At 32.5% G+C, this 26188-nt stretch overlaps 2 protein-coding genes across 4 annotated transcripts; both read left to right on the top strand.

Moving 5' to 3' along the window:
* The first annotated feature begins 11621 nt into the window (after positions 1-11621).
* LOC115976862 lies at positions 11622-16100 on the top strand. Of its 3 annotated transcripts, none has more exons than XM_031098378.1 (6): positions 11622-11824; positions 11965-12253; positions 12342-13732; positions 14777-15190; positions 15335-15582; positions 15696-16047. In XM_031098378.1, the coding sequence occupies exons 2-6, from the start codon at positions 12084-12086 to the stop codon at positions 15945-15947; spliced, it is 2475 nt and encodes an 824-aa protein (XP_030954238.1). In that variant the 5' UTR covers positions 11622-11824; positions 11965-12083; the 3' UTR covers positions 15948-16047. The 3 variants fall into 3 exon arrangements, with proteins under 3 accessions (XP_030954238.1, XP_030954237.1, XP_030954239.1); XM_031098377.1 differs by having other exon boundaries at positions 11956-12253; XM_031098379.1 differs by having other exon boundaries at positions 11624-12253; positions 15362-15582; positions 15696-16100.
* A 7427-nt stretch (positions 16101-23527) lies between these two features.
* On the top strand, positions 23528-25823 carry LOC115976861 (60S ribosomal protein L34). The gene is made up of 4 exons (XM_031098376.1): positions 23528-23678; positions 23874-23953; positions 25261-25370; positions 25502-25823. Exons 1-4 carry the CDS (start codon positions 23600-23602, stop codon positions 25593-25595), a joined length of 363 nt encoding a protein of 120 aa, XP_030954236.1. The 5' UTR covers positions 23528-23599; the 3' UTR covers positions 25596-25823.
* The last annotated feature ends 365 nt before the right edge of the window (positions 25824-26188 follow it).

Below are 26188 nucleotides of genomic sequence, written 5' to 3'. Positions count from 1 at the left end.
AAACTATCCTATGCCCAACAAGGCCTGGGAAAATGCAACTTCATGGTCCAGATCTTTGGCTAGTTGATTTTTTTTTTTTTTTTTTTTATATAAATAGGCTAGTTGATATTTGAATTTATTTGGGAGAGTTTTACTTACATTCTTCTCAAAAATAAAATAATAAATGGGAGAAGTTTTTTTATTAATATTAAAAAAAAAGTCTAGGTTTATTAAAAGTAAATTTTAAAAAATTAAACTTTTTTTTAGAAGAATAAAAAATCATACATAAGTTAAATAAACTGAAAAAATAGCTTAATTTAACCTCCATTGCACCTTCAAATGAATACTTAGTATATACTTCACCCAAAATATAAAGGGAAAAATATCCAAGTATATCCATATAAGAGCATTAGCATTAGTGGTGCTAAATAGCTATATAGCTATTTTTAGCACCACTAATTTTAAAAAGTGAGCTACAATAGTGGAGTTCTATCCAAAAATTTTACTTTCTCAGCTACAATACATGACTTAAAATGGCTGTGCACTGTAGCTCAAAGGAAAAAAAAGAAATATATATTTTAATTGGTTTCTCCCTCTTCTTTTATTAAATTAATCTTTTCTCTCTCTTTCTTTCTTCTCTCTTTTTTTTTCACATTTATTCTTTCTTGTTCATTGAACCCAATCCAGCACGTCTCCCTTTCAAATTTTTTTTTTTTTTTGGGTTCCTTCCTCCAGCCATTTTTTCTCTATTTTTTCTTTCTACTTCACCTTTCTTTTTCAATGAACCCAACCCTTCTCTTCTCCCCCTTCATTTATTTATTTATTTCTTCCTCCAACTCCTCACCACTCCTTAGCCCCTGCCTGCCAAGCCGCCAATGACCCAAGTCGTAAGCCGTTGCCAACACAAGTCCCAAGCCGCCAGCGACCCAAGCCACCGGTGACCCAAGCCTGGTGGTGGTGGTGGTTTTTTTTTTTTTTAATCAGAGTTGTGGGTAGTGATTGTTGAGGTGGGTTTATGGTGGTGGTGGTGGTGGGTTGTCCCAAGCCATTACTGTGGACAGTTGTTGTTGGCTGTGGTGGTGGTGTGGGTTTTTTTTTTTGTTGGTTGTCACTAGGTTTTTTTGTTGTTGGATTTGTGGGTTTGTTGAATTTTGGTTGTTTTTTATTTTGCGTGATTTTGGTTGGTTTTTGAGATGATTTTGTTGCAAATTTGATGGATTTGGGTTGTGTTAATGGTGGCCTATGGACAGTGGAGGTGGTTGTGGGTTATGGGTGGCAGTGGAGGTGGCAGGGGTTTTGGGTTTGCTTATTGTTCTTCAGAATCTACAAATGATCGGTTTGTGGTGGTTTTTTTTTTTTTTTTGAGTGGGATATATTATTTTATTGTAGTAGATATATTATTTTATTGTGATGTTTATATTATTTTATTGTGCTGAATCTTAGAAAGGGAACCTAAGGAATAGCATTTAAGTACTGTACCTAAATCTTACTCAATATGTATGTATATGATAGAATATTAGAGTATCCACAACAATGGAACTATTTTTTTAGTTATTTGGCACTACAAAAAGTTAAGTAACCAAATAACTGAATCTTAATATGAGAACCTAAAGAACAACACCTAATATACTGTACTTAAATTTTGTCCATACATATTATATAACAAAAAAAATATATGATTTTTCATTTAAAAAAAATTTGATAATTTACTTAGATTATCAATTCCTTTTAAAATGGTGTTTTATTTTTATTTTTGGATTTCAAAATATATGAATAAAAGTAAAACTTCAAGAGAATTAAAATATATATTGCACCACGTGTGTATGTGTTTCATTCATTAAAAAAAAGTTGGAAAGTCATCAAAATTTTCAACTCACTTTAAATAATATTGATTCTCCTAACATGAACATTGACTGAAGAGCAAACAAACCTTGATTTGGGTTATTACACCCAACTACGCAGAACACCATAATCATCTAGGCCACATACCATTTTGAGCAAATTCCTCCACACCCAGTACATTACTTCACTTTAAAGGTAGACCAGTGAAAGATGGATGGTAATTGATTGAATTAGATTGTCTATTACACCACTTGATAGTAAACCCCAACACAAGCAGCTTACTCAAAATAATTATGAGGTAATAATATTTGGTTATGATACTTTTTTATCTCATTCAATGCCAAATATTTATTGACCCCACTTTATTTTTAAGACTCACAAGAGGGATCACAAAATCTTTATTTCATAATTTTTTTCATTAACACAATTATGACATAATGAACACAAAATAAACTGTTCTTAACTTTTTGCTAGCTAGAAGGCTTTCAAGATTGAACCATTTCATATCCCAATCTAGCTATCATTTTCAATTGAGATCTAAGAGGATGATGATCTTGACTAGGGGTGGCTTGTTTTCTAGCCATGAAGGTCATCAAATGTAGGGTCATATGTCGTCTTTTTTCTTCTTGCACTAAAACTTTCACACAAATTGGCTAAGAAATGTCTTCTGTCTTCATCTGCTGATAGCAAAGAAGAATATATGATATAGAGTTTTTGAAATCCGAAGGTAAGATTTATAAGAAACCTAAAATTTAATTTTCTTTGATTTTCCTCCTCAGAAACCTTCTTTATATTTGTAATATAATAGACTTCTATACGTCACACTTTCTTCTAGATAAAAACCAGTGGAGCCGACACGGTTTCATGTCTTATTCTATGTTTTGTTTGGAGTCTAGAAATTGAAAAATAAATAAATAAATAAATACAAGGTCTAAAGGTGGGTCACCTGAACCAAAAATAAGCGAGAAAAAAATTTTGGTTGATTCATTTTAGGAAATTTTAAATTGTTGCAACATAATTAAACTTAAGGCTTGAAGACTGAAATTGGAGCTGAGCTGGAGATGAAATATACAAGTTTTTGGGTTTTAATAAAGGGAAATGCTAATGAGTGCCCTTAGAGTATTGGTTAACAATCCATTTTAGGAAAGTTTTGATATCACTTTTATGGAAAATGAAAAAATTGTCAAAATATTAATCACTTTTTTTTTCTTTTTACATAAAAAATTTCTTTAATTGAATTATTAACAAATATTCTAAAGGCACTCGTTAACATGACTCTTTAATAAATCTAGATGATATAAGACTTCTACCTCAGAAATTGGTTTAACGGTTTATTAGATTTTGGGTTTTTAACTTTCCTAGGCAAGACCTCGGGTCAATGTCAAAAGAATTCCTTCATGTAACTTCTTCTTCTTTTTTTAATTTTTTTTTTTTTTTTATGAAGAATTCTTTCATATAACTATTTGATGGGTAGGATGGACAAAGGATCTCTTCATTTCAATCCTTGACTATTTCGTTCATTTTACGGGTCCGTATAAGATTTTATAAATCTAAAGGTATATAGTCTTTTATGCTGTATATTGTTAGATTTAATGATTTATATAATAATATCTAGACCATGAAATAGATTAAATAGACAGTTTTTGAAATAAGGAGAAATCATATTCATATTAGACAGGGAGATTACTACACTCGAGAGGTTAGATAGATGATCTAAAAGTATATAAATCAATGTTTAAAAAAAAATAATAATAATAACATAGAAATTTAATAGGAAAATCTTTAGAAGTTTAAAACTGGAATGTTGTGTATTGGATTTTACACTGGGAATTGAGCTGGTGGCCACTTTTGAATGGTTTTGAGGTGTGGTAAAGTGTGTAGCAGGCCTTGAGTCAAAAATAGGTATGTATTAAAGAATTGGCATTGTCTGGTTGATCCCAATTGAGAGGTATATGACTGCTATTGTGTAACTCAGCATTAAGATTAAAAAAGAAAAAGAAACAAAAACTAAAAGGTCAAGTGTTATTAACTTTGGAAGATATTCTACCAAAAAAGAAAACAGACATTACTTGTTAAAAATAAATTCTGTGTTATTGAGTTTGAGGCCTCTTAAAGCTGTGTTGAAGTCAAGTTTATCATTTATATTAAGACGAAAGGTTAATGTGATGATTAAAAAAGAACCCTTTTTGAAATGAGATTAAATGTCTAAATGATTGAGACTATGATAGAACATTCCATTTGTTTCGATGGAAAACCTTGTGTAAAAATAATTTTTTTTGTTTTCCAGTGTCAAAGGAAAATTATTTTTGGTCAATATAAAAAGTATGACTTATTTTTAAAGATTATTTTCCATTAAATTTTTTTAGAAAACAATTCTATCTCATAGCAAGCTAAATAAGGGAAGTTAGGAGGTTGTTTTTCAACTCATTTAAAGTTATTGCTACTAAATATTGAAAAATAAGACAGTTTTTTAGGAAATATTTTTTAAAAAATGACTCATTTTCTAGAAAATATTATTGCTAAAACAAATAGAGCTGCTTTATAATGATTCTTGCAATAATTCTTCACATCTTTGTTTAGGTGCACAAACAAATAGATTCCAAAAAATAAAAAATATTAGGATGAATAGTTGGAAAAGGATTCATAAAAAATAAAAAGAAATTTGGAAAAGAACATTATTGGTCCTACGGCATGGCTTACTTTTTTAGTTGGACAAAATATTAGGATGAATAGTAATTTTCGGTAACCAAGTGCATCATAAAAAATTAAAATGTTTATCTTTCTTTTATTTCTTTTTGCTTTTTTTCTATACGTATTTTTCGTTTTCCTTGTTCATGTTAGAGCATTCTTATCAAAAATTGTAAAAATTTTAGCATTTAGCATCTAAAAAACTAACTTTATAATATTTAGCACATCACTTTACAACATACCTTATATCAAAACTTCTATTTTTTTTTTTTTTTTACATTTCATTTAAATATTATTTCTTTATTATTTTTATTTATTTTTTTATCCTTTCTCCCTCTTGGTCTCACTGTCTCTCTCTTCCTCTTTGTCTCTCTCTCTTTCTCAACCCAACAATCCTACCCGCCGCCAACCACTAGCTACCACAATTCCAACAACCACCACACCGATTATAGACCCACGCCGATCAACTTGATGACCCACATAGAACTTTTAACCAATGACCCACGCCGATCTCCCCTCAACGTCAATGCCCACGCTAGTCAGAGACCCACAAACCTACCAAGTCACAAAATCAAATTACCTCGCTGAAATCAAAACACAGAACCTAGACTTATGAAATCAAACCATAGAACCCAGACCCACAAAATCAAATCACCCTGCCGTCAAGCTCTACCTCCATATCGATGGCAACACTCCGAAGGCGAAGTGGATTTCATGTCTAGTGGCATTTGGGCTTTGAAGTTCCCGACTGACAAATCTTGGAGGGGAGGAGCTCAAATCGTGAAATAGAGAGAAACGGAAGCTACAAGAAAGAGAGAAGAGGAAAGTGAGAGAGGAGAGAGAAAAAAGAAGAGAAAAATAAAACAGAAAGAGAAAAAGTGACTGTTGGGAATAAAAAATAAAATAAAAATTTTGATTTAACATTTATGCTACAGTGAGCTGTTATTGATAATAGCTCACTGCAACTGTGTGTCAAAATTTTTAACATTTGAAATCTTTGATATAGTGGGTATTTTTAGCATCCTTAATAGGAATGCTCTTAGGAAACATGTAGTTTCACATTTGCATTTCTTGTACTTCTTAAAAAAAAAAAAAAAAAAAAAAAAAAAAAAAAAAAAAAAAGAAGAAGAAGAAGAAGAAGAGGAGAGAGAGTCTAAGAATACCATCTTTTTCAGAACGGTTTAAATGATATATTAGAATTCATATTTAAAAGTTGTCAAAAATTGTGAAAAGTTTTGCATTCCTATCATTACTAAGAAAAATAATTATTTTAGGTGCTTATATAAGATTTTATTTTATTACTCGTAAAATATGCAATATGAATTCAGGAACACTTGCACAATTTGGGCACGTCTTTGTATTGTTAGCTTTCATACATATTCGTGATTCTTGAAGATAGCCTTTTCAAGTTCAACTGTAAGAAAATGAGCCTCTTTATTATGCTTTCGCACTGATACATATATATAGACTTCTTCTTCTTCTTCTTCTTCTTTTTTTTTCCCCAATTTTATCAGATGTCCCCGAAGGGACCATTGATATATAAATCTAAGCATCGTAAAGGTTCATTCACTTTTTCAGTTCAAATTTAAGAATTCCAATTTTTAGCATAAAAAAGTATTAAAATTTCCAATTTCTTAATTAACATAAGCACTCAAAAAACTTTGTGCTCAACCAATTCAAACATAATTTATGTTTTAATGCTAATAAGAAGCTGGATAAAAAAAAATGGGATTCTGTCACATTCAACAGATTTCAATATGAGAAAGTCGTTCACGCATGCACGCACGAGTTTTCATCAATGAAAATTATTCTAATAATGCATATTTTAATGATAAAAGTTTTTTCCTTCGTGTGAATGCTTGAACAAAATAAAAGGTTTACTTGAACATCATAAGCCATGCTTTTTCGGAAGTCAATCTGGCCTGAAAATGACTGGCTATATATGTTGGCCACAACCATTCAATTCAGCCAAAAAAGGCCGGCATGGAATGATCTTATTAGGTCAAAGTTATAAAGTATAAACCTTCTAGTGTGTGCTTTATTGTCACCCATTTTTTCCTCCTTCCATTAATATTAGGTTGAGATTTCTGACTATTTTTTTGTTTCATATTTACGGCTTAAAAAATTATGGTTGTCCAAGTAATGCATTTATACATATTCGTTTTTTTTATACGAGGATTTTATTAACATGTTTTGGTACGAGAATAAAATACAACTAACCAATTAAAAGTTTCAATAAAAATAACTTTATGAGGCCAAGAGAGACTTTCAATTGATACCTCTTGATGTTTCTAACAGAGACTTTTAGAATTCAAATTCTCCTTCTTTCAATTATCAAATTATCACATAAAAAAAGATAACTTTACGAGAATGATGCATGCAAAAGATAAAACAAACACAAAGTACCCAATCATAAAATTTTAACAGCATAATCAGTGAAATCTATGGAGTCTTATGCATTGATTATGACCATTTAAAAAAAAAAAAAAAAAAAAACTTTTAAGACTATATATAGAGCCTTTTTTAAAAAACAATTATAAATTAGAGCATGAAATGTTGAAATTTTTAGTTTAAACCTCTACGTGGTTTACACAATAGGGTCATACAATTTATTGATCAATTACACATAAATGATGAATTAATCCACACAGATAAACAATTCAACCATAATTATGAAATATCAAATCTAGAAGCAATATAAAAAAAGTAGTAGACAAAATTTAATAACGAAGTGGAAAAGAAGAACTTTTTCAATGAAAATCCACTCTGAGAACCCAATCCAATAGAAAAAATAGTTCTAATTGTCAAACTAGACTCCTTATTGTGACCTCTACAAACACATGCTTGCCTTCTTATGGCAAAGCACCAGAATCTCTGAAATCTTCCTAAACGAATTTACTCCACATACTCCTCGTCCACACAAACCAGAACATCTGGCACTCAAAGGAGGAACCTTATTGAGGTTTTGATGCATTGAACCTTATTAGAAAGCATTTTATGTAGTTTCAAAGAACCTCTCTAACCAAAAAAAAAAGTATATTGTGATTGCATAAACTTGATACACAAGATACATTGTCCTGATCAAACTATCTCTTTTAGATCACAAGATGATTAAACAGAGTTCAAGTATTTTTCAATTAAGCACAAGGAGAAAAAGGCCAAAGGCTTTCTCAATTTTGCACACGGTGTGGCCACTGGAATTTCAAGGTAGCTAATAACACACACTTTGATTTCACACTTTGAGCGTTGCTTTCATCTTATTGTAATTCGGAACACGATAGCCTTCAACATGTTATAAGTCCATGAATCTCACTAGTTTTGTACTCTACAGAAGGTGAGACTAGCTCGCATGAGATGTGTGTGACAATCCTAACTTCTATTTTATGATGTCTGAATTGGATGACAATTCAAGCCCAATATTTTGGCTAAAAAAATAAATTACTGTATTTATGTAATGATGTTTTCAACAACAATACAAATATAACCTATCGATAAAAAAATATTTTAAGAAGGGAGAAAATATAAGAAAGAAATAGGGAAGAAGACCCTTTCCTGAACATAATCGTATAGCAATAAGATTAATGTAAACATCCACATCAGCTGACTCTTTAGCTTTATGTGAGTTGTAATTTCGGATGAACCTATCTTTCTTTTTCTTTGGGTGTTTTGTATTATATAAAATGGGCATGTATTGATTTTACAAGACCTACCAACCATCATATTCATATATATATTTATATATATATATATTATTTACTTCATTTAGAAGTATAATAATAATGCTCTCAATTTATACATATAATATTCAGAAAAAAATTATACATATATAATAATGTCTTTTTTATATCTTGGAAGGACATAATTCGTGGAGTTTTGAACCCTACACTAGCATTTTACACGTTGCTATTCTCAACTCTAATCACATCTACTATAAGTCCTGAAATATTTCACTTTTAAATAGTTTTGGACAAATTATAATGAGAACATGCCCCCTCATCAACGTTGATAGTATCTTGTTAGTGTTTACATATGTTGATGAGATTACTTATAGAATAAAATTAATCTAATAAATCAATTAAGTAAAGGTAGACATTTAAAAATCTGGTTTGAGCAAGTGAAATCAAATAATTTATTATTTTGATTCGAATATTAGAAAGTAGTGCATAAATTTTTTTATCACTGCATACCCTTGGTGAGATGGTCATTGCACAAGTATAAGTGCTTGTGGAATGTGTGGAGATAAGAGTTGAGGTTCAAGTTTCCAGGAAGGAGCCTCACACTATATACTTAGATTATACTAGAGTAGAATTTCTATTTTATATATAAAAAAATTTAAAAAAATCATAAATTTTTCTTTAGAGAGAAAAAAAAAGTATTTAACTCTCTTTTTTTACCTTATCTTTTATTCTTTGAAATAAGAAATTTTCTTGTATTTTTTTTTCAAACTTTCATAAACATAAATTTGGTGTAAAAAAAAGTATAGAATTAGGCAGCTCAAAATCACAAAAACTGGTGCCAAACTCATTTTGCAAATTTTAACTCTCATTTGACTTAATATTGTGCCAAATATATATATATATATATATATATGTATATTAGTTGAGAGGTCAATTTAATTATGTGCTTCATCTCAACTCCTATCCAATGTATGTGGCGCACAAAAAAGAAAACTATCACTTTTAATTTTAAGCTCCACAAATATGAGGAAAAGAAAGTATTTCATAAAATTGAAAATTTTTACTTGGAGATAATTAGGTTATGTTTGGTAATACTTATTATTTTCTATAATACTTATTATTTTCTATTTTCAAAAACTTGTTTTTGAAAATATAAAGAAAAAACAATTTTTTTGTACTTCTGAAATAAATAAAAAAACATGTTTGATTAGTTGAAATTTTAAAAAAATTAAATTAAGTTTTTTAAGAAAAAAATAGAAAATATTAAAATATGTTATTACTAGTGTAGAGTCCCGATTTGTGGTCCAAGCCCAAAGTATATGGGATATCGGCCCAATGAGCCCAATACAATAAATTTGTAGAAAATGGGTCAAAGAACTATGCCCTAATGATTTGAACAACGACTAGTATTGAATTAAATAACAATCAAGCACAGATAAGAAGTATTGATATCAATGGACTTTTAGTCCGAGGAGGTCACAATTATATATATATTGATTGCAGTTGGATACAGAGACAATTGAGATTGTTATAGTATTCTCAATCTCTTTTTCCCATCCCCCACTTCATAAAGAGTCCTTCACATTATATATCCTCCTCCGGACCATCATTATCCTACACCTGTTAATTATCCAAGCATTTACTTGAGTACCTGTCCTATCAGACACCCTCTTTAGTTCTCTGTGAGTTGTGGTAGCCAAGGTAGCACTTTTCAGATGTCTTTTCAACATAAATGCGACCAGAAAAGTAGTTGCAGTGTATTTAATGCGATGGTTGCAACTTTCCCTTAGATATTTCTAGGTCTTCTTCCTTCTCGTATGTTCATGAGACATGTCCCTATTATTGGAGTTTCTTGGAAGATTACTCTAATTGCTGGATTACATACTTTGAACTATATTCATCAAATCCGAGGAGGGGCTACTCCTTTGTCAACCTTTCATTTGTTCCCTACTTATGGGACCTGAACTGAGAATATCTAATAATTATTTGCTTCTCCTTGGACCTATCTATATCCTCGGATAAAGTTCAAAACCCAATATACGATCTTGGGTCCTTACCCATACAACTAGAATTTGAACTCTAATGCTAACTCATTAAATGAGATGAATTCATTAGATTAAATGCATGTTTTCATTGACTTTTGAAAATTAGAAACTGAAAATAATATTTTATATGTTTTCAATTTCCTTTATAATTTGAGTTTTAAGAACAGTTTTTATTTTCTGTTTATTTTAGATCGCCAAACAAGATTTTTAATCTCAAAAATAAAAAATTGTTTTTGAAAACAAAAAATAAGAGAAAAATCAATTACCAAATATCAGTTTTTTAACTAAAAAGAATATTATTATATATTTTTTCACTTTTTGAAAGCAAAATAGAAATTGAGGAGAGAGAAAAGGAAAAACCACTTTCACTAGTCTCCGCGTTGATTGGAAACTTCATACCCCTTCCTCATCTTGCTTGGATAATGGGTTGGTCTAAAACGAGTGAAGTTGTACTTGGGTTGGGAGTGTCCAGCAGGTTTTCCTTTCCATGCTAGGAAATTCAATTACAATGAGAATTTAGGGGCGCAGAATTCTTAAATATCTTTCTTTAGCTTTTTTTATCTCATTTTCACAAAACTTTTTTAATAAATCTTAGGTACTAAATTGTTATCGGTTTTAATTTGAATTCACTACTAAAATTACTTTTTTATCTACGCAATAGTGAGTAATAATATCCTATTTAGAATTTATTGTAAAAATATTATGAAAATATTGTGATCATAGCATTTTTTTAAAGAAAAATACATTTAACTCCTTCAAGGTACAAGGAAACTAAATAGGAATTGAAAGTTTTATTAGAAATAAAATAAATAATATTCCTTCCATGAGCTTTATGTTAATTAAACATTAGAGGTATAAAGAAATATTTCTTTTATCCTTAATAAGTTACTATCTTTTTGTGGGCTAACTTAAGTCTTGGTCAAGCAATAAAATTTGCAATTTACTTTGCCTGATGAAATCTCAAGCCGTTGCCCAATTTACTCGATTTTATACAAAAAAATTATAAATTTGTAATTAGGTACCATTTTAGGAGATCTTTATCGTTAATTTCCTTATACCTTAAGGAACTTAAAGTTCTTTTTCTCTTTTTGGTAAATAGCAAAATTTTGGAAGGTTATTACTTATTATTCTATTTTTCCTTTTTTTCCCTTTTTGTTGTACCAACTATTTTTATTTTTTCTGCTCAAAAAACTATTTTTATTTTTCTTATTATCTAATTTTATTACTATTTCAATACAAGATTCATGGCCATGGATATTTCCCCACCGACCTGCCGATATTACAACTGGCTCGTGTAAGTTCGGCCTCCTTTCCACATTCCCCCCAAACACTTTTCTTCTCTCAACTAATAAATACTTTTAAGTAATCAGCTTATTAATATAAAACTTTCCTAGACTTCAAAATTTTCAAACTTCCCTAGAAAATAAAGACGTAAACTTTCAATTGTACCCTCTTCTCTCTCTCTCTCTCTCTCTCTCTCTCTCCAACTTGATGAAGTTTTCTGTAGGTGTTAGAGTATCACATAACGGTCCTCAGAAAACCAAGGCTCTAAGCAACCCAAAAGATTAGTTCAACCCTAGCAGTTGCTGACAGGTTCTTTTCTGTCCTCAGTTTTTGCTTTCAAATCCCTTTTAAATCTCTCTAATTAGGTCAGATTTCAACCTCCTTTTAAGTCGGATATCCATGCAAAACTGATGTTTTTGTGCTCAATTTGTGGTTTTAAGTTTTAACAGGTAAAAGGTCCCTTTTTAACTTGAAAATTTCAAAGTAGAAATCAGAGTTTCCATGACTTACTCTGTTTTCTGCTCTCTATTTGCTTCAAACTCAATAAAGACTATGATGGATTTATTTTATGGCGATCCTTAACAAATTTTTGCCTAAAACCCACTTCAATTTATTGAATATGGGTTCTACCAAAGGGGTTTTCTACCTAAAGATGGTTCTCTTTGCGGGGTTTTTCTTGGCCTCTGTTTCAAGACTCTGGCTTACTCTGTTCGGTTTCGTAAACAGAGTGTTCCTCAGGTATTCAACTACCATTTTTGACTGCAATTAATTTTTTTTTTCTTTATATTTTTTAATTGACTAATTCAGATTTCTATTTTCTTTTCAGATACAACAAAAATGAAAATATTTTCCAAGAAAAGAATCAAATTTGTTTCAATCCTATTGAAGTAGCATATTCTGAAAATTTTAAACGAGGGGATACAGAGTATGCTGGTTTCGGAAGGGGAAAATCCGATTGTTCTAGCATTGGTTCCCAAGAAAACAATGAAACTGATTCAAATCATACTGAACCAGAGGCAGAGTTTAAGGTAGAATATTCTGAAAATTTTGGAAGAATGGAAGGACGGCACGATGAATTCGATGAAATAGAGTCAGAAACGCCTAAGTTTGAGTTCAAATTTAGGTTTCCTACTTATGAAGAAATCAGCAGAAGCAATAAAGGGAATGGTGGCGACTCTTTCAGCTTAGATAACACCAGTCCCTCCACAAGCACCAATAAGTACGAGTTTTTGTCTGGCAAGAGTTTTAGCCACGTCTTGGAGGAAACGGAAGCTTCAAGCTTTACAGTCAAAGAATTTTATGCTATTTCGGATGATACTTTGATTGGAAATAACGCGACTCACGGTCGTTCATTTTTGTCAGAAGGAGATTCTCTTTCTATTCAACAAAATTCAGTAGAAGAAGCTGTTCATGATGAAATTTCTGAGAATTCTGAGGAGTCAGAGTGGCTAGAGGCTACGACTTCTTCTAAGGATGCTCATTATGAGAAAGAACAATTGGGGGAGTCTCAGAATAATTCCTCAGGTGAAGAAAATGTTTCTGGTGAACATGATTTTCTTTCAGAAAAGGACTTCATGGCTTCAGATTTTGATTTGGATTCTATTGTTTCAAGCTCAGTTATGGATCAATTAGTTGATTTGAGCAGTGATGGATTTTTGTCAGAAAAAGATTTTGAGGGCACAAGTGATGGTGGCAATGTGGAAGACTTGGACTTGAATTCCGGGTATGAGCCAGAAGATTTTGATGGAGAAGATAGTGATATTCTGGAAGAGCTTCGAAAACTAGAAGAATCTGATATGAAGAATTCAGATACTCTAAACTCAGAAAAGCGTGGTGAGGATGTTTCTCATGATACCGGCAATTCCAAAGATGAAGAATTTGTTGGCAAAGATGAAAAATCAGTGGATGGAAAACCCAATTCAAAGAATTCATCGGAGTGGGATGCTGAGGATTCAAATGGATTGGAAACATTGTGGGAACATCAAGATTTGATAGAGCAGCTGAAGATGGAGCTGAAAAAGGTCAGAGCCACAGGCCTACCCACCATTCTTGAGGAATCTGAGTGTCCAAAAATAATTGAAGATTTGAAGCCTTGGAAGATTGATGAGAAGTTCCAATATGGTGATCGAATGAGTGAGCTTCACAAGTTCTACAAAAGTTACAGAGAACGTATGCGGAAATTCGATATCTTGAATTACCAGAAGATGTATGCAATAGGTCAGTTACTTGTTACCAGTTCTTGCTATTTAATTTTTAAATTTCTTTTTGTGTTTTTTTTTTTTTTTTAAGCAAAAATTTTCATATCATGTTTGTTGATGAGCCCATCTATAATTATGTACAATTAATAACATTCAAGTAAATGATATCATTAATTCAACCTAACTCTATTAGATTATTAAGTTAGAGACAATTCTTTAAAAAAAAAAAGAGTAAGAGACAAGGACCCACTAAATCTGGTTAGTTGGGCATGGAAGAAGCGTGAACCTAATTAGATCCCAACCAAGCCTTAGAGTAATTACGATTACATAAAAGTAGAAAGTTGGGAGAGATTTATGTTGTCAACTATATTTCTCTTATTTTCTTGGACATTTTTTTCTTTTCCTTTTTTCAAGTAAGAATTTTTTTTTTCTTACGTACTTGTACAACCGTGTAAAGGAACTACTTCAAGAATCCTTCCAGAAGTTGCAAAACTTGAAATTGTCTACTTTGAAATGAGTGTCATATGATGTGTAATCTCTTTCTTGTTAAGTTGTTTAGTTATTGTCTATGTGCCAAAACATTCTACCTGGGTATGCATACTAAGCTACCCCATGTGCCTTTTATGCTTGAGTCCAAAAATAATGGTTAGTTAAAGTTTCACATTCATGGTCCTTAAGTGTTATTTGGCGGGCCAGAAATTTCAATTAGCACCACCATTTCATTTGAAATACTTATCTTATTCTGGAATGACTTCTGCTGAAATTTGAATTTCTTCTTGTCCTGTAAGTCTATCACTGATGGTAATGCTCCACCAAAATTTCTTATAGCTGATTTCTTTTTGTGAATAAACTAGTACTAAAAGACAAGAGGAGTTTGGTAAAGCTAAAATGTGTGCTGCATAAATTATAGCTATTTAGGTAAAGTGAATTTTGGGATATGCTAATGCATAGTTGTCCTATTATCAAGACTATTATTTTAAGTCTAATGTGGATTAGACTATCAAAAAAAAAGTCTAATGTGGAGGATGCACAACATCTCATGTGTCTCACGATGATTTTACAGGTTTTTTGGAGTCGAAGGACCCACTTCAATCGTTTTCAAGCCACAAATCCTCGGCTCCAGCAATCAAATCCATTCTTTCACAGAGCTTCTGGCTAAGCAAACGCAAAAAGTCTGAACTTGACCCAATGACGAAGTTCATTACAGAATTGCATAGTGATTTGGAAGTGGTTTATGTTGGTCAGTTATGCCTTTCCTGGGAAATCCTTCACTGGCAATATGAGAAGGCCTTGGAGTTATGGGAATCTGACCCCTATGGACTACTTCCTTATAATGAAGTTGCAGGTGAATTTCAACAGTTTCAAGTGCTCTTGCAAAGATTTATTGAAAATGAACCTTTTCAAGGGCCAAGGGTTGAAAATTATGTCAAGAATCGATGTGTTAATCGTAACTTTCTTCAAGTACCAGTAATAAGAGGTGAGAATTCTTGAGACTCTTTTAACTTTTATAAGTTGTGTTTATTATGACTGACTAATACATGATTTAGTAACTTTTTGCATGTTCCTCATCTTAGATAGTCCCATTTGATGGGCACTTTTAAGTTAATTCTTGATTTGGTAGCAAAATTAAATCAGTACAAACTTGCAGCGGACAAAGGGAAAGAAAAAAAAGGGAGAGATGATGGTGCAATTACGATTGACAAGTTGATAGAGAACTTGGAAGGATCAATGAGAACCATTTGGAAATTCATTCATGCTGATAAAGATGCATGTACCACGATTCTAACATGTCGAAAGGAGGCACATGTAGAACTCCAAAACCCTTCAGATTCTGTGCTTTTGATGGAGCTTAGAACTGATGTTCAAAAGGTTAGCTTCTCTACATTTCATATATAAACTCCTAATTTCTTGTTCTTTTAGCTTAACCATATATGCTCATTGTCTTTTCTAAATTTCTAATGCACATTATTTTGGTATTTCAGAAAGAGAAGAAGCTTAAAGACATTTTCAGGAGTGGAAACTGCATATTAAAGAGGTTGCAAAAGCATCAAGAAGATGGCATAGATCATCATTACTTCTTCTCTCAAGTAGATATGAAATTAGTGTCAAGGGTCTTAAACATGTCTAGGATAGCAACGGACCAACTAGTTTGGTGTCACAGTAAATTAAGTCAGGTTAGCTTTGTCAACCGAAAGATGCATATAGAACCTTCATTCTTGCTTTTTCCATGTTGATCGTATTAGCTTTGTCAGTGTATATGTACATATCATAGATCCCTAGTGAAAATTTTGGAAAATTTTGCCATGCTAATACTGCTCTGATGTATTTGTCTAACTACTATTGCTTCAATTAGAATTAGTTATGTAAAAATTAAAGGGTAAATTCAATCACATGGCATTGAGAGCTGTAACTGTACATGCAATAGCCAACAAGCCACATGAATGTGTTGCATTGGTCAATAAATTACATAATTAAATCTAATTGGAGAACTTAAAATACATATTCTAAAGAATGGTGTTTTAAGTTTTGTCAAAATAAAATAAAAACACTCAGAGAGAGAGAGAGAGAGAGAGAGAGTCTAGCTTCAAGAAGACAATCAACTTCATAAGTTTGGTGTTTATACAAAAATAATCTCTTCATGAAATATGATGATCTTTTTTATACAAAATAAATTCTATACGAGGACAGTGCTAGTTATAAGATTCAAGTATTAGCCCCAAGTGTCATGATCAAATTTCTATCAAGACCAATGCTTTTTTTTTTGGAGAAGAAAACCTGAAAACTTTAAACAAGAGTATGAGATTTTAAAATTTTGTACATAAATATATAAACTAAAGAGTTAAATAAATAAAATAAATAAATAAAAAACCTCTGCCAAAGATTCGTTTCACAATAATTATTGTAGTTCTAGACGGATTTATCACCACGGCAGGTTGGACAAAGTGGTGGTTCAATCATCAATGGGAAAATTTTCCGCCCTGCATGCATTAGACGAATGTCGGTCCTTCAAAGATGAGCACCCCAACTATGACCTACCAATTACTAGCCTTTTTAATCCGTCAATTCCAAAGTTTTCATAACACTGTTTTGTTGAATATAGGGGAGTCGGGGACCCCTCTATTTTTGTGGATTTTTTTCCTTAGAATTTTGCCTCTTCAAAATAAAAAGGTTGGAGAAAAAAAAAAAAAAAAACACTTTCATGAGGAGATATTCTCTCTCCTTTGTAGGTTAAAGATCCAATGATCGAATTCTCTTACATATGTGAAAGGATATTTAGTAACCGTTGTATACAACAGGTACTCTCATAACACGTGGGCCCACACAATAGTGCGACCCACATCTTTGAAAGACTCGCTATATACAACATGTTCAAGATATATCATTTGATTCATCTCCTAACTTGTATTTAGGAAATTAAAAAACAAAATTAGATCAATTTTTAATTTTTAATTTTTTTTTTTTATTGAAGCTTAAGGTCATTGAAAATAAATTGAAGTAGTATTTTAAATTTTTTGAAACTTGAGCAATAGAGCTTCATTTAGAATATTATAAATAAATACTTTGTAAACTATGTTGGTAAAGCACATCATATAATGTATCACACTTTTATTTTATTTTTATTTTTTTTGACTTACTGATGAAATTATAGTTTGTAGAACCTAGCTTTTAGGGAAAACTAAAATTCACCCTATGTGGTTTGACCTATCACAATTTAGTATAAACTTTCAATTTTTACCTTTGACCCCTTAAGATTTAAAGTAAAATGAAAGCGCTAGAGTTCCGTTCAAATTAAAAAATCTTGTCATTTATGGATAGATTATTTACCTGTTGGGGTTTGGCCATACAAAATTTTTGTCATACATACTTTTCAATTATTACATTTTCACTCCCTAAATTTTAGAGTAAGGAAGATTTGAAGACTAAAAATATGTCAATGGATGTAGCCCTACAAATATTTCACATCTACCTGTGGCTAGTGATAACTGGTTCCACTCCATTAATGTGTTCAAGATCTAATTGAAACTATGCTTCGGAAAAAAAGTTGTATTCAATTTGTAGTGGTGAAGTTAGATTTAAATAAGGTATATGATAGGCTTGAATGGAGATTTATTTGAAACACTTGAGAGAAATACCATTTTCCAAAGGACATTGTCAATTTTATCATGGATATGCTATCTAGTGTGACTTTTTCCATGATGTGGATTGGTACTTTTCTTCCATAATTTTCCTTTTTATAAGGCATAAGATAAGGAGATCCACTCTCACCATACTTGTTTTATCATGCTTGATTAAATTATCTATGGTACTTGATCAAGCCACTAGAGAACATTGCACTGCCTTGCTCATGTTAAACCTCTTATTTGTCGATAATATCAGTATATCACCCTCTTTTGTAAGGCCAAAACAGAGATTGTCAAAATCTCATACCTAATTCAGTATTTTTGTAAATACTTAGGCCAAGTGTTAGCCCAAATTCACCCTCAAAAAAAGTTGTTAGCCCAAATAAATCCAAAACTCTCCTCACCAAAACAACAATAGGCATACTAAAGATACAAACAAACAAAAATCTGCCAAACCCTTGATAAACTTAATTGAGCATTCTTGTGGACAGAGTCCTCGAGACGTAGTCACCATGCTAAAAATTTATGGGGGCCTTTTCATTCATAAATCCAAACAAAATAATTTGGCTCTACTTACCAACCTAGCATGGAGACTCTGGACCAACCCAAAAAATTTATGGGAGGCTTTGACCGTATAAACGTTTGGATTAACAATTGGCTTTCTTGTGGTCCTCTCCTCTTAGACAAGCAGTCCTAGGAGTCTAGGACCGCTTTTTAGAGAGGAAATTCAATTGGAGGAAGCCAATATTTTTTAGATATAAAATAATTGTCATCTCAATCTTTAACCATCTAATTACCAATTAAGTATACGTTTGGATAGGAATTATTTTCTTGCGTCTAGCGTATGGTGTTTTGCGTTATTCACTTTTTTTTTTTTGTTTTTTTTATGCACGCGTTTCAGTTTTTAGGAGACAAAGTACACTGTTCATGCACTGGTCACGCACTACTCATGCATTGTTTACAGGACTCATAACTACTTTATTTAGAAAAATATTAAAAATGAGTCACACGGTACTATTCACACATTTAAAAATTATTTTGCTACAGTATTTTCAATTTTCAACAAAATAAACTGTATTCAAACGAACCTTAAGAATGAGCTTATTATTAAACCACCACTCTACCACTATTCCATCAAACTCAGGACTCTCTTATTTGTGGCCCAATCTTCAAGGTACCATCATCTTAATTCTTTCCCTAATCTCCCGTTGAAAAGTGGGATTGAATATGAAAGTCATGAGCCCTAAATAAAATTAAAATAACTCATAAATGCCCCCGTTACGATCACATAGAAACCATATCTTAATGTGGGTTTCAGTTAACTCAACCGATAAAGTCTCTGATGGTTGAATAAAAGATTTAAGGTTCAATCCCTGTCTACATCAAAAATTGATTGGTGTCTTGGTCTGATGATAAAAAGCTATCATCAGGAGCGGACGTCATAAGTTGAAACTCTCAAAAAAAAAAAAAAAAAAAAAAAAAAAAAAAAAGAAAGAAACCAAATCCTAGGTTCTTAGAGAGTGTTATTGGGTCAACAAGTGTGGGGCCTATGGGCGAATCAAAACATTGAAATCATCAATGATCGATATACCCTTCCCTTCCGTTGAAGGGGTAGGTTTGGGTTCAGTGCTTCCAGTGCACTAGATCCAGTCGGATGATAACACGTGTCCAAAAATAGACATGTATTACAATCTAAACAAGTCTAGTGTCACTAGACAGTGGACACTAGACCTAATCCGGACCCTCCGTTGAATTCTTAGATCAAATCAGTAGCTCAAAGTGATTTTATTTATTTATTTTTTTTTTTGAAATAATCAACCAATACATACACCAAACCACTTTTCAAAATGTCTATTAGCCAATAAATTCTTCTACTTAACCAGTTCCTAGTAACCAAAGTCATTTGGATTTGATGGAGCTCTCTAGACCTCTGGGAAGTAGGTGCAATTGGAATTCTTCGTGACACTAATAGCTATTGGACCAAGGGGTTTTCCTTAAACATTGGAACATCCATAAGCAAGCAATTAGAGTTATAGGCAGTAAGACAAAGATTATACATGACTTGGCAGATGGGTTACAGTGATGTAATATTTGATATTGATTCTATAACAATACTAAATTTTATAACTTCTAAGTCTCGCATTTGTTTTCCTCCTGTGTTGGCTCCTTTGGTTTTGCATAGTAGGGAACTGCTAAGCTGACCATGGAGGAGGGTGATACGGTATCTTGACACATGTTGCGTAAGGCTAACCAATGTGCCAAACTGTTGGCCAAGAGGGTAAGTTTACAACCAGAAAAACTAGTAAAATTCAATTACAGTTCAAATTTTGATTTGCAGAATTTTGTATAAGACTTAAGGGGTATAACCCTTGGTAGACTGATACATATGACATTTCCCCTCCCCCTCCTCATCTATTTTGTAACTTTTTTTTTTAGGTTTTGTAACATGTTTTAGTTAGTGAATACAGAATTCTACTTTCAGCAAATATAATGTTGGGCTTACCTTTGAGCTTAACAACGTAAAGCCCAAGTTTTAGTTTTGCCAGGTTTGGGCTTAAACTTTAGATTTCATAGGCTATGGGCTAAGTGTAAGTATGGCCTAACTAGTCACATCTTATTATTACCAATGGACTAAGCTCTAAGCCTCTAACTACCCATCCTTCAGACTTTGTATTGCCGGTTCAATCTGCCACCCTTCTCCTCTTAAAAAAAATCATTATTCTCGTCTTAAATAGTCTCTTCTATTAATTGCATTAATTAGTGTTTGAAAATTTGTTGGGGGCTACAATTAAAGAGAAGTGGCAAAATTTATACTTCATGTCTATACTTACACCCAAAAAAAAAAAAAAACATTAATCTGATATTTCTCAGAAAATCAGTAAGTTGGATGGTGCGGACTTTGATGATTTGGAGGGCTTGAAAAAGAAGAAAACAAAGATCAGAGGAGACCAGGGTTGACTGGCCACAAATCCTCCGATGATGAAGTTAGTTCCTCTCTTTCGAAAATATAGAATTCCAAACTTCTGGGGGTTGTCTTTTTAGGAAGTCAGAACATACATTTAATTGTCGGAGATAAGTGTTTATATAGGTTTAGGGAAACGGTTATTTATCTGATAACTTCCCCTAAAATTAAGGAGCTCAGAAAACTCGATGGTAACTTCCATAACCACTATGGAAGTTACATCGCTCAGTCTTGTTTTCCATAACCACTATTGGGAATGGTTTGTAGTAATGAACCTTGGTTCTTGTGCTCGGTAGGAATGCGGGGGTCACCCAAGACTTGTGCAGAGTTGGGATGTATAGAGGTCTTCCACACATTTTATGGACAAACGACCTTGTCATGGACGAGTATTCCATATAGGCCGGCTTTTTCCATTCTTGCCCTGGATGACTATTATGGACGAACTTGGAGTTGGTTAATTTTCTAGTACACCATCAAAATCTAAACCTAAAATCCACTTAATTAACTCTTATATAGGACAAAGTTTAGCTATAAAATTTGTTGTAGGTTAAGGCTACAATCTTACTCAATAAAATAAACAATACTATATATTTTGAAAATTTAACCATTGAATTGTATATTTTTTATGCTCTTAGTACACATTTTAAATTTTGTGTTAGTCGAATATTATTTACTATATAATCTATAAATTTATATTTTATGCATAATTTTAAACTATAAAAACTTGCAATTTAAAAAAATTATTGATGGCATAGTTATTGATTTTTAATTTTCTAGAAATTTTGCAAGTATAGAGGAAATAAGAAGAAAATGTAATTCAATAGTGAATTTGTTAAAATTTATCTCTAGTAAAAAGATATTGAGTAAGGTTATAGCTAAACCTTGTCCTTATATATATATATATATATATATATTGTAGGGCCCTTGGGTTCAAAAGTTCATTATCTACCTGTATATTGGGCCTGTGGCCCAAGCTGAGAACAAGGATCTGCTTGAGGAGGAGAAGTCTTCGTCAGAGGAGACTATGTTGATGAATAAAAGGTGGGATTTGGTCATAATAGCTCAAGAGAGTGTGCCGAGGATGAAGGAGTCCTCGGCTAGACAAAGCTGAGGTCCTAAGAGATGGTTTATCAGTAAGGGTGACAATCCCGAAAATTTAATTGGAGTAGACAAGCATTGCAAAGACATCAAATAAGGAGGAGTCCTAAAATATCTTAGAAGAAAGCTGCTACCTCCACATTAAATGTACTGTAGCTAACTCTCTAGTCGCATTAATGTAGAGGTGATGCCTGAACAGTAGATTTCAGTCTTACAGCTGCTACATAAGGACTTATGGGGAGTGCTGGTGGGACAAGTATCCAAATCAACCGTCTAGAATGCACGTGGAAGGTGAAAATGAAAGATGAAGATAGTATAAAATGAGAAGGAGGGGGTAAGATAGGAGGATCAGAAAATCCAAGAAAGAAACACTATAGCAATCTACAATCAAATTTGTAACATTACCATAGAACTTTATATAAGAACCAATGTCCTCGGATTCTGCCGAGTACGTCTTTTTCTTCAGTTTACACTCGTGTATTTTCATTCATCTGTTATCAAACCTATCTAACTCATTGTTCGGTTAACTAAAGCCCATTTTTCTAACCCTTTCTCTATAAATTCATTGTTTTTGGGCTTCTTGGGCCTAAGTCCATCCACGTGTTGGGCTAGGAACACAAAATGGGTCCTTACATATATATATATATATATATATATTAAAGCTCCCTAACATATGAGTATCCCAAGACACTTCAAGTCTTCAATTACATAACCCACTATTAAAAATTTAAATCACTGCGTATTTGTCAACCAAAAAAAGTTAGACTTAAAGATTACTTTACCAATCACCTTCCTTATACTCTATAAAGATGTGACTTTTGTATATTCATTGGACAAGATTTGGTAGGGAATTAACATGAAATTCCTAAACCTATGAGAAACAAATTAGAAAAAACACACGCCAAAGAAAAAAAAAAATCACACATACAAGACAGTATTTACGTGGTTCGGCAATTTGCTTACATCTATGAAGTTGCAGGGATTTCACTATTATCAGGGGAAAAATACAAAGTGCGGCAATACAGTTTCTCTCTCTCTCAAAAACTACGTCAATATCATTTCGAATCAGGTCGTCATCCGGATCAAACACAATTAAGCTCCACAAAGCCTAATAGATTTTTTTGATGTATACAAGTCCGTTTGGGAACCATAAATTTTGATAGCTTATTTGCATAGTAATTATCAAAAAATATATTTTTTAGTAGCTATGTTAAATGTGTTACAAAAAAATAAAAACTAATTTTTTTAATTTAAAAAAAATTCTCAAGAAAAAAAAAAAACAAAAAGAAAAAGGTTAACGTTTTGGGCCAAACACACCTAATGAATTTGGGGATTTTTATTTTTTATTTTTTTATTATTTGGATGACAATTATTAGGCTTGTTTCAATAATAGGGCATTATTCACAAGAAATTTAGCCCATATAAATTTGCATTGCACCCTCTCATCCAAGCCCATACTAAAAATTAGAAGAAAATAGTCCGGCCCATATCACATACCATACCTTTGTCCAGCCCATAACTTTTAACTTAATCCCAACCGTTATTATAATAATCACAATCTCACCAGAACCGTCAGATCTAGGGCTTCTTAGACCCAAAACCCTATTTATACACTTTCTTCAACCATTTATAACCCTTTTGTTTTTCACTCTCACACAAAAACACACACCCATCTGAGACAGCCTCAAACGGAGAGTGCCTGAAAATGGTGCAGCGGCTCACCTATCGTAAGCGCCACAGCTACGCCACCAAGTCCAACCAGCACCGGGTCGTCAAGACCCCTGGTAAAAAAACCACTGAACTTTGCTTAAAAATCTTAAATTTTTGATATTGGGTTTTTGTTTTTTTTTTTTGAAAATGGTGTTTTAGTTTGGTTTTTTGGATATGGGTTTGTGTTTGTTTGTGGGTTTTTGAGGTTTGGGTTTGATTTTTTGATATGGGTTTGTGTTAATGTTTGTGTTTTTGTGTGGATTTTTAAGGTGGGAAGTTGGTGTATCAGACCACTAAGAAGAGGGCAAGTGGACCCAAGTGCCCTGTCACTGGCAAGAGAATCCAAGGGGTATGTAGTATCTACATATTTGTGCTTTGGAGTATTGGGTCTTTTGCTAAATCTGTAAATGTGTCTTTGATTTTGTAGTTATAATTTGTGATAGTAATTTTGCTATTTGTGGATCTGTAACTTATGTAGTGGTGGATGTGATAATATACGAGTGCACTGTTGTTGTTATTGTCATGGTTCCTTGTTTGTTTTGTCTGATTATGGGAACCTAATTTGTGGTAATGTGTTATTTAGGGGTATAGTAGTTGATGTGAGATAGGCATGAGTCCAATTTGGTGATAACAAGTTTTAATCTTTGAAATGTGTATATATGTGGTTCCTATGTGAGGCATTAATACGCTCAGCTCATTTTAGCTTGTCCAATTAGAATTTTTTTTATAGGATTTGATATTGTTCATAGAGAGATGACATTCTAGAAGACATGAGAAGGCAAGATGCTAAGGGTGGAGGAAATGATTTTCATTTTTTACCTAATAGTAATTCTTATGCACGCTACTTGCAATTATGTAGATTTTGTTCTAGCTGGTTACATAGTATTGTAATATTGATTTTGTACTTTTACATTGCCTTTTACCAAAAGTCTTGTAACTCACATCTAACGTTTATTTGAACTTCATTTTTGATCAATCAGTGTCTGCATGGTGTTATGGTGGTTAATATGTAGTGCTATGCCCTGAATTTATTTTGTAACCGTAATGTCTGTGGTATTTGGTTCACTTTTGAGGGACAAGAATGTAAGGATCAACAGTTGCATTGCATTTTTTGAAGTCAATTTTGACATTGGAGAGTAATTATTTCTGGGCAGGATCCCCCCAACCCCCAAACCATGAAAGTGATGATGCTGCTGGGAATTGAGCTTGACTCTGAACAAGCTTACTTATGCGCGAACCATTACTGATTTTATTTTCTCTAATTAGCAATTTATTACATAATTATGTAAATTGTAGGTGAATTTAAATGATAAATGCGAATTCTCTATTATTACATTCCTTGCCCAATGAAAATAGAGATGCTGCATTTATCTCAAACTATCACATGCTACTACAATTATTAAGACCATACAATCTATAAGAAGAGCTATATATGGTGTGGCCTGACGTTGGTTTTGACTCTGGGGAACGGGAGTGTTCAAAAAGCATTTATTGTGCATTTGTGTTGACTTGCATGTGTGTGTGTAAGAGAGAGAGAGGTATCTTGATTGTCACAATTAACATAGTTTCCTGTTTGCTTTACTTGAAAGATTTTATGATCATCATGAATATGATAAGAGGTAAGTCAAATCTAATTCAATGTTGGTCTCTCTGCAGATTCCTCACTTGAGACCTGCTGAATACAAAAGGTCTAGATTGCCTAGAAACCGAAGGACTGTGAATCGGGCATATGGTGGTGTGCTGTCTGGAGGTGCTGTTAGGGAGAGGTAATGATTGTGTTCTATTCTGGAGGTGCAGCACCTAATGATTTTGTTCTATTTTTTTTTTTTTAAAAGTCAATAGAGCATGTTCTGAGTTAATATATTTTTTGTTTTTGCTTTTGGTTTTTTGTGTGTAGGATAATCCGAGCCTTCTTGGTTGAAGAGCAAAAGATTGTGAAAAAGGTTTTGAAGATTCAAAAGGCGAAGGAAAAGATAGCCTCAAAGAGTTAAAAATGAGTGGATAAAGCAATAGTTACTTGAGTTATGAAATATGCTTTTGAGAGTCTAGAGAAATTTTGAATTAGGTTGGCGTTGATGAAATGTTAAACGATATTTGAATGGTTTTTAATTTTTGTTTGTTTGCTACCTGACTACTTATTTGTTTACTCTGATGACAAATTATTTACCTGGTTCTTCTTTTATGATAATATTTGCATCGATGGCATTGCCTTGGAATTTGATTTTTCTAGTAATATTGCTGGATTTGATATTCATTTCTGTTTGATTTTGTTTTTGATGTCGATCGGCTGTTGTCATCTGCTGCCAGAATTACATTTGGTCTCCCAAATGAATCTTTTGCTGTTCTAAATGCCATTAGCTTGCCATTAGTTGGTTGGTGATTCTTTTTAATTTTACCCCAGTATACATGCACCGTGTACCGACTTCTAGGATGCCATGTGCTTTGTGCTTACCATTTCTGGTCGATTGGGGTGCGTGTTCTTTTTCAGTGAAATTTGTAGCGCCTGTTTGGATGTCCTGTAGTTGCATGGGATGGGATTATACTTAAGATATAGCTTTTTGTATTTTTTATATTTAAAAATGTG

This window comes from Quercus lobata, chromosome 2, assembly GCF_001633185.2.
Source record: "Quercus lobata isolate SW786 chromosome 2, ValleyOak3.0 Primary Assembly, whole genome shotgun sequence".
In the NCBI taxonomy this organism is placed as follows: domain Eukaryota; kingdom Viridiplantae; phylum Streptophyta; class Magnoliopsida; order Fagales; family Fagaceae; genus Quercus; species Quercus lobata.
This window is presented reverse-complemented; position numbering and strand designations above follow the sequence as displayed.